This window comes from Aplysia californica, unplaced genomic scaffold (assembly GCF_000002075.1).
Source record: "Aplysia californica isolate F4 #8 unplaced genomic scaffold, AplCal3.0 scaffold00501, whole genome shotgun sequence".
Classification (NCBI taxonomy): Eukaryota; Metazoa; Mollusca; class Gastropoda; order Aplysiida; family Aplysiidae; genus Aplysia; species Aplysia californica.
Window position 1 is genome coordinate 530,180 of NW_004797771.1, and position 8,985 is coordinate 539,164.

The 8,985-nt window shown below is 38.4% G+C and overlaps 1 protein-coding gene across 4 annotated transcripts in view; it reads left to right on the forward strand.

The window, feature by feature from the left end:
- The window catches only part of LOC101847756 (WD repeat-containing protein 78), a 48,857-nt gene that overhangs the window by 17,215 nt on the left and 22,657 nt on the right, over nucleotides 1–8,985 (forward strand). For 2 of the 4 annotated variants that reach the window (XM_005105925.3, XM_005105927.3), the window contains 4 exons: nucleotides 2,061–2,099; nucleotides 3,830–3,937; nucleotides 5,864–5,991; nucleotides 7,977–8,063. In XM_005105925.3, the coding sequence (XP_005105982.1) occupies nucleotides 2,061–2,099; nucleotides 3,830–3,937; nucleotides 5,864–5,991; nucleotides 7,977–8,063 (362 nt within the window). The remainder of the gene's footprint in view (nucleotides 1–2,060; nucleotides 2,100–3,829; nucleotides 3,938–5,863; nucleotides 5,992–7,976; nucleotides 8,064–8,985) is intronic. The other 2 variants (XM_005105926.3, XM_005105928.3) reach the window with 2 other exon arrangements.

An 8,985-nucleotide genomic window follows, 5' to 3' on the forward strand; every position in this document is an offset into this window, starting at 1 on the left:
CCTCCCCCTGCCCCGCTTTGGTTTACCATTTTTCACCAGACCCTTTATCTAACCAGTCTGCTGTGTTTGTCTTCACTGTTTATCGTAAAAGTTTTTCAGTACTCTCTGCAGGGCCTATTGTTCAGACATATCAAGAATAATGGATATTTTTTTTTTTAATAGCAAGCTTCTTGTGAATGTATTATAGCTGTTTAGAGCGTTTTGTGAACAAAGAAAAGAGCTCTCGTGTACACGTTTTGCGGAGTTCTTTTTTGTGTTGTATTTTCGTGTCTATGGATTATGTGGCTTTTTCGGGACCACTGTGTCTGTGTTGTATCTGTGTGTTCTTGACCAATGTGTCTGTGTTGTATCTGTGTGTTCTTGACCAATGTGTCTGTGTTGTATCTGTGTGTTCATGTCCACTGTGTCTGTGTTGTATCTGTGTGTTCATGACCAATGTGTCTGTGTTTTACGAGGGGCATACCAAAAGATTTTTACCTGACCATGAAGGAATACAGGTAGAAAGCTGAAATTTGGCACTAAGCTTAGTCTTTTCTATGTAGTCGCCTCCCACAGTTACATATTTTTGCCATCAGTGTGTGACCTTGAAAAGACCCTGAGAATAGAGGACCCTCTCTATGTTAGGAAACCAGCCCTCTTTGACCTCATCATCACTTTCAAAAGGCCTTCCTTTTAAATCCTTTTTTTTAGTTTGGGGAATAAAAAAAGATCAGACAGGACTAAATCTGTAGAATAGGATGGATGTGCAAAATTTCATAGCCATTTTCTCGTGCAATTTCTCCAGCATTTCTTGAGGTGTGTGCTGGCGCGTTGTCGCGAAGCAACAAAATGACTTTTTGGATCTTTCTTCTGCGCTTTTCTTTTAAAGCCTCTAGAAATTCTTTTTAGCTGATTAGAATAATGGTCTCCGGTGATCGTATGTCCATTTTCAAAATAGTCTGTCATAATCACTCCTTCTTGGTCCCCCAAAATCCCCCCCAAAAAGATTGCATCACTTTTCCTCTTGATGGCTGCACCTTTGCCTTCTTTGGTGTTGGAGACGAGGGTGATTTGTACTGCGTTGATGCATATTTTTACTCAGGATCATAGTGGTGGACTCATGTCTCATCCGTGGTTACAACTCTAACAAGTCTCTCAAAACATAGTTTCATCCTTTTCATACGGACTAAACAATTCTTGACAACAATCCACACGTTGCACTTTTTGAGGAGGAGTCTACAAACGTGGGACCCGTCTAGCAGAAACCATCGCAATGCTAAGCCTAGTTTCTTTGTTCAAACGTTCGACTGTCACCCGCCTATCAGACAACACAAGTTCCTTAATTTTCAACACATTCTCTTCTGTTGTTGCAGTCACGGGGTGACCATCACGGCAGTCATCTTCAATGTCCACGAATCCACATTTGAATTTTTTTTACACCAACATTTCATCACAGCACGGGATGGGCAATTAGTTCCTTATGGGGCATTCATCTTCGTAATAATATCCTGTTGTTGCTTGCCTTGCAAGAACAAGCAATCCATTACTGCCCTGCGCTCAATTTTTTCCATTTTTATGTTGAAACTGGAGAACATACCTCCATTCACTTACAGTGTGCTGGTGTTAAAACCAGTCATCGGAAATTCATCAAAATTTACGTGCCTACTAGGAAGATAATTGTTGGTTTTCACTTTCACCCCAAATTTCAGCTTTCTACCTTTCTTCTTTCATGGTCAGGTAAAAAACTTTTGGTATGCCCCTCGTATCTGTGTGTTGTATCTGTGTGTTGTATCTGTGTGTTCATGAGTTGTCCACCTTCTTGTGAAGCAGTAAAATAAGTAGTTGTTGTTGTTGTTGTTGTTATTGACAGGCATGGTTGAAGCAGCTTGCCACTGAAGTGATCTAAATTGTCTCAATGGGGTGTAAAAAATATTTCAAATCTCTGTGGGGAAGATTTGTCTGTGAAGGTGTGGTGTAAAATTTTTTCATACCAAGTTTGCTAGCATGTTGTTTTTTCAATAAAGTATGGAAGAAAAGGAATAAAAATCGTTAAAGTTTATTCCTAAATGGGCCTGTTTCAGAAAAAGCCCGGAAGGCTTCGAGTGTTGCAGGTGACAGAGGTGCTGAATGTTTCTCTGTTTCATTTTTCCTGTCATGATGTTGCCAAACTTGTGGGGTTTTTGCTTCCCGCTTTGGTTTGTGTTAGATCAAACTTCATTTGTGGGTGGTTGGTGAGTGCTCTGGTGTGGTTTGCTTCTTCTTACATTTCTAACATCTATCATCCTTATCTCCCCTTCTTCTATTTTATGTTTGTTACTCTCTTGTAACACCTCTAATCTTCCGGCGCTGATATGACCTTATGCAGTTGCGATACGTTTTTTAGGGGGGGCATTGTTTTTGTTGGTTTTTTTGCAAACGTTTGTGACTTCTTGAGATATTGCGTCGTACTAAAGCAAACCAGTGACTGGCACTCTGTGCAAACATCAAGAATTAAATAGATCAAGAAAAAAAACTTCCGGAGGAGGTTCAAGGATAAGCAATGCTGTAGGCATTTGCTTTTTGATTTTGTCTTATTATGACTCGGCAAGTTTCAGCAGTTTTTGTCGAATTATTTCACATTTTTCTTCCTGCTCCTCTAGATTTTTTATGGTTCACATTTTTTTGTTGATTGAATGTGATGTTTCAGACTTTTCACTTCCATTTTGATTTTAGATTTTTGTTTCTGTTTTCAAATTTGACAGATGTTTGTTTATATATATATAGATATGCAACTTGAATACTCATGCTGAGTTTATTTATGAACAAGACTCATTGAAAGATATAAACAGAGTCATTGGCGAGAAAATCAGTTTGATGAGCATAGTTTCATTGACACGTTAGTGATAGTTATACTCTTGCTAAGTTGCTAAAATCCGTTAAGTACCTTAATTAATCTCCTTAATCTTAAATTCATCTTTTTTATCAGCACATTGAATTGGTTTGTGAAAATGTTAGTCATGGAATGATTTAATTGTTTTCATGTACCTTCTACAAAATATTTTCATCTTAGCTGTTGAAAAAAGGCGTCATAGTTCTTGACAAGCAAAGCTCCTGAAGTTCTTGCGTGTTTGTGTCAAGAGTGAGCTTAAGTAAGCAGTACATACTGCATTTGATTATTGATATCTATATGATACACTCCCTCCCTCGTCAATGTTGAAAAAATTAATTGGAGATAGAACTTGTTCTTGGAGGGGGGGGGGTTTAAAGTTATGTACGATCTGACCTTCTCCCTCCCTAGAAAATTGACAGCAATGATTTGGAGATATGACTCATTCAGGGTAAAAAAAACTGACTGTCGTGTATATGATAGAATGATAAGGTAGATCATTTTGTAACGTCCACTCTTGTTTGAACACAGCTCTGGGGTCAAATGACATATATGGGATATTCCTTCTTCACAAAAGTGATATAGAGATGAGCAGGAGAAAGGCCTAATTCTTGGTAACGGATGAAATGTCATGTTTAAATGATGTACTCCTTCTTCACAAAGGTCATGGAGATAATGGATTGGAGATGGGAGGTGGGTGGTTGGCGGGTACTATGGTGTGGTTTGCTCCTTCTTTCCTATTGAACCTCTATCGTCCTTATCTCTCCTCCTTCTTTTTTGTGTTTGTTACTCTCTTGTAACACACCTATTCGTCGGCACTTATATGACCTTATTGTGTTGCAAGTTCTATAAAACTCTTCGTAAAACCAAAAAGCAGATAGGAGTTGTTCTGATTTTTTAAAAACCCTGTGGTCAACATCCCTCGTTCTGGGTAACAGATGAAGTGGTTGTGTGTATGATAGGCTATACTCCTTCTACACCAAGGTGATGGAGATGATGGTGGATTGGAGATGAGAGTTGTTCAGAGTAAGAAAACCTCGTTAGACGCCGTGATCGACCTCCCCATCCCCGAAGCTTTCCAGGTGGTCGCAGGTAACGAGGAAGTGGAAAGTTCTAGATTCTCTTGGAGATTGGTCTTCAAACAATTCCCTTTCCTGGTGTTTTTACAAATTGGTTCTGGTTGTTTTTTGTTTTTGTTAATAATGCAGATGGGATCGCCCGACTCGGTCACCTCAAAAAGTTTTCAGTTTCAGGCGACTGAGTCGGGCAATCGGCCCGATCCAGCTGTAATGGGCACCCTGTGTAACAAAGTAATAAATATTTCTCCACCAACAGACAGCCACAGACTGGATGATAAACCTTGCGCAGAATTCCTCTATGTTCACCGTCTTTCCTTTGAGTCCATTGGTGTCATTAAAAGTTCCTTTTGTTTGGTCCTTTGATGATTTTAACAAAGATTTCTTGCATTTGTTTCCATCACTTGTTTGGTTTGGCATCTATTTACTTTGGAAGATTTCCTGTCTGAAAACGGTCCCCGTTGCTAACTGTAGAAGAGCCAAACAGCACGGTTGCACCAAATGTTTCACAAATTGCCGTTTTTGTTTTCTGGCACTTTTTTGTTGATCGGGTCATTAAGTTTTTAAATCGCTGGTATTCCTTGTTTTTATAGCTGTGGTATATTTTCTCCTTTATTTTTACTAACATAGATTTTTCTCAGCATTTCCAAAGGATCATTTTCCAGTTTTTGATCTTTTTGCAGTCCTTCCAGCGTTAAAACTGAAGCAGAGCAGCTGGAGTAAAGGCTGCTTATATGGTGTAGTCCTCTCTTTCAAAATTTTAAAAAGAGTATAAAGGAATACCTTCCCAATCTGTGAATGCCCTTTACTTTTCTGCACCTGGTGAGGTGTTTTATTGTGACTGGCCTGTCTATTGACATTGTGCTTGTCTGTTTTTTGAACAACATGGCAAAAGATATCTCTTCTTTTTTTAAATCTTAAGTCACTTTTAAAAAATGCATTCTAAGTTTAAAGTTTTGTGAACTTTCTTTTTTAATGAGTCAATATAATATGACTTCTCTAAAGAATGTTAAGCTCTTGAGCAAAATCTTAGATTAAAGGATTTTTATTTCTTTGACTGAAACGTCCAACTTTCCACTATTATGTCAACCCATTAAATCAGAACCCTTACAGCTTCAAGTTTGGTAAGTTAGAATGGTATACGTGTCTAGCGAAATTTTGGTAAACTGACGTCAACAGCTTTGTTCTCACTATACACATAGCAGTGAAAGTTTTCATCTTTTTCAGCTAATAGTTGAACTGTGGCCAAATTCTTTTTGTTTGTTTCTAGTCTCCCTATCTCTCTTGTCGACTAACCCCATCAATGTCCAACCCCATCAATGTCCAAGATTACTTTGTGTCAGGGTTGTCCTGGACTTATTCAAGTAGTAATGACAGCTACAGTCCAGCACGCACATATAGTATAATGAACATGTACACAGCCAAACAGGCATATAGCCAAACATGCTCGTAGTGAAACACATACATAGCAAAACATACGCTTAACTAACAGATTTCTAGGTCCCAAATATTTTCTTATATATGTACTGTATGACATGGATAGGTCGAACACAGAAGACTCGAAATCACGCATCCGTTGAACTGTGCCTGTAATCCCGGTTTTTTTTTCTTTATCTTTGTAAGATAACCATCTAACTACAGACTCTTCAAACTACTGAGGCCAGTCCCGACGAATTTGAGCTAACCTGTTATACTGTATATTCTTTGTATTTAGAACATGTACATACCAAACTTCGTACATATTTATAAAAAGAAAAGATTTTCGCTTCCTGTCGATTTCACTATGTGGGTGCTAGATTGTGCTTTGTTTTACATTTTCCTTAGACTCAATAAAGTATTGTCAATCAGTGGGCTCTGTTCACACTTGATCCGCATAAAGGTGGGTTTGAAGTTGGTCACATTTAATATTAATGCATTTTTTGGTTTTTGTTGGAATTCTCAGAGGAAAAGAGTGCCAGTACAGTGTCTGTTCAGGACATGGGACCAAACCTGGACCGCCTCTGGTCCTACAACTGCAACTTGACCAGGAACAAGAATGTCAGCTGCATTGCTTGGAACAAGTCTAACCTGGTAGGTACATCGTGAACTTCACATGGAACAAGTTGAACATGGAACATCCTTGACACCCTCGATCCACCTTTTGCGTGGTCTTCCTCTTCCTTTATAGCCTGAGTGCTTGGTGTTGTAGGCTCTTGAGGCTGGCTGATTAAGTGACATACGTAACAGGTGGCCAAACCATTTTATTCTCTATCTTTCTATGTAATGCAGGCAGGACTCAGTGCCAATAGCTGCTTTTACTTCTTCATTTCTCTGCCTGTCTCGGCTTGTGATGTTAAGGGTTTTGCGGAGACATTTCATTTTGCATGCAGTGATTTTGCTTTCATGGGTTTTACTTAATGTTCAGGTCTGGCACTGGTGGCATAATGTTGGTATTAATATTGAGGTGATAAGCTGTCTCTTTGTGTCCATGGAGATGTTTGGATGAGATAGGAGGGGTGCGAGCTGGTTGGTGACAGTGTTGGCATTTCTACGTCTATTTCTCTGTCTATGGACCCGTTTTCAGAAAAAATCCTGCCAAGATATTTAAACTCCTTCACCTGTCTCACTTGTTTACTATTGACATTGATGTTCAGGGGACTACAGTTTCGGCTCACTTTCGAAACTTGATTTTGATGTACTTATTTTCATGTCAAATTTCTTGCAGCTGTAGTTCAGTTTGGTAGTGGGATTTTGGAGGCTTTGTTGGTTTGGATGAATAAGACATTGGTTGTCTGCGAATAGAAGTTCAATGATGAGTAGCAAGTGACCAAAAAGAGGGTTGATCTCTGGTGTTGAGTGAAGAGAGAGCTGAGTGTATCAACTGCCAGCTCTGACTGTGTCCTTTTTCTGGATAAATCTGGAAATGTGTATTTCTAAAATTGTCCCGATTTTGTAATATATGTGTGCTAATACATTTATTTACATTTTAATTTCTTTTTGTGAGTCATTTATTGCACTTGATGTTAAAATAGTCTTAATACAAGATGCCTTAGAAGTACATGATTCATCAGTTTTGAGTCCCTGCATACATGTTTCCATGGGTTCAGAAAAGTTCAGATTTTTTTTCATGGCCAGTTGGCATCTCCGTATTATGAGAAGTTGACCAAAAGGATTACATCTGGGAGTGGATGAGGTTGAAATATAACAATGCTGCAGCGTGAGCTCGTGGAAACAAGGGATACCTAGGCCGGACACAAGGCAGAGGAAGAAACTGCTTTCAGAGAGGCTCAAATTTGTGTTCCCAATTTGTGTCTCCATGGACACAGCTTTGGTCATGTGAGAGGCCGGCTGCTTCGATCGTACCTTTCAGGGAAAACTTGGGCTGGATGGAATGCTGCACACGAGCAAACAGATGGAAACACTCGATAAGAAACTTCCCAATGTGGGAAGTGAACTCAATTCTTCTGCTTTTTTTTTTAGGAAAAAGTTTGACCACTACTCCACAGAACCGGTTTGTGGGTGGTTGGTTGGCGGGTGCTCTTGTGTGGTTTGCTCATTCTATCCTTTCAAACATCTATCATCTTTATCTCCCCTCCTTCTTTCTTGTGTTTGTTACTGTTAGTGTTTTGTAACACCTCTAATCTTCGGCACTTATATGACCTTATTGTGTTGCAAGTGCCGTAAAACACTTACTTTTAAAAAAAAAGAAGCAGGTTTGGAGGCACTGCCAGGAAGACTACAGCCCGACAGGGGCAAGCTGCACAGAGGCTAGCTGTCGATGAATCTGTATTGTTTCTGAGAATGTACAAAGTTTAGCTGGAGCACTTATAAAATGACACCTACTGAGAATTAATTCCCTTATTTTATTCAATATTTGTGTTTCAGTTCGCAAATAATTTTCAAGTGGAGAGATATACAGACTATGTTTAGAAACTTACTTGAGAATATTCAGAACTCATATGTTATTTTTTAACATTAGTTGGTATGTATTCCTGTTTATCAAAATTATTTTGTAAGGAATAAAACAGCTGCAAAAGTTGATATTGTATGTATTTTTTCTGCTTCTCTTTTCACAGGATCTTGTGGCAGTCGGCTATGGTCAATTTGAGTTCACCAAGCAAAAGCCTGGAATTGTTTGCTGCTGGTGTATAAAAAATCCAGAGGTACTGAAAATGTTTGACTTTTATACAGAAAAGCTACATATGCCTTCTTATAGGCGAATAACTTTAGCTGTGCATTGCACTATGAGGGTAAAAAAATTGCAACAGAAATGATTTTGGTGTCATTAGAACCAAAAATCCTTCCTCTATAACATACTGAAAAGCGGCTTGAATCAGGTGAGAGGATATTTGTTTAAATTGCCATTTAATGGTATAGTATCAAAATAGTCAAATATAGATACCAAAACATAACAGAATCGCATGCAATATCTCACAACACACCAATCTTACACCACTGCACAGGGGTCTGTTCCTTAAAACTTGATTTTCTAATCTGAAATGGAGGACTTTGAGTCCTAAAACCTCAGAATTTTAATGGTGAGCCAAAAAAGTTTGAGTAGTAATGTACATGGAGTAATCGATACTAGTAACTACCCTTATCTTTCTTCCACGATTATATAGTTGGTTTAAGTATTGTAAGCATAAGGTACTTATTCCATCGACGTATGACTGGCAGTGCTTACGAAAAGTCCATATTTGGATTTGTTGGGTGGTAGCAATCACAAAAAAATTCGAGAAAAAAACGTCCAGATGATCCTAAAAGAAAAATCAAGCTCTAGTTTACCAATTTGATTCCCTTCTTTAATCATTACACAAGCTGATTGGTCAACCAGCTGTACATGTCTACTAAGCCCAACATTTTAATTTTTTTTCCTTTTTTGGTGCTGCAGAGAAATATTTTGGTTAAATTCAAATTCTGAATGTTGAAAAAAGATATCTAATTTAGGTATAATTTTTAAAGAATGGAACTGTATGGAACTGTTTTTTTCTTTCCTGAAAAATTTTGCTTTCTGGACTTACGACATTTGAACAGCTTGCTGATTAGGCCTAATATTTTGTCTCTTTGCTGTATATATATATATAC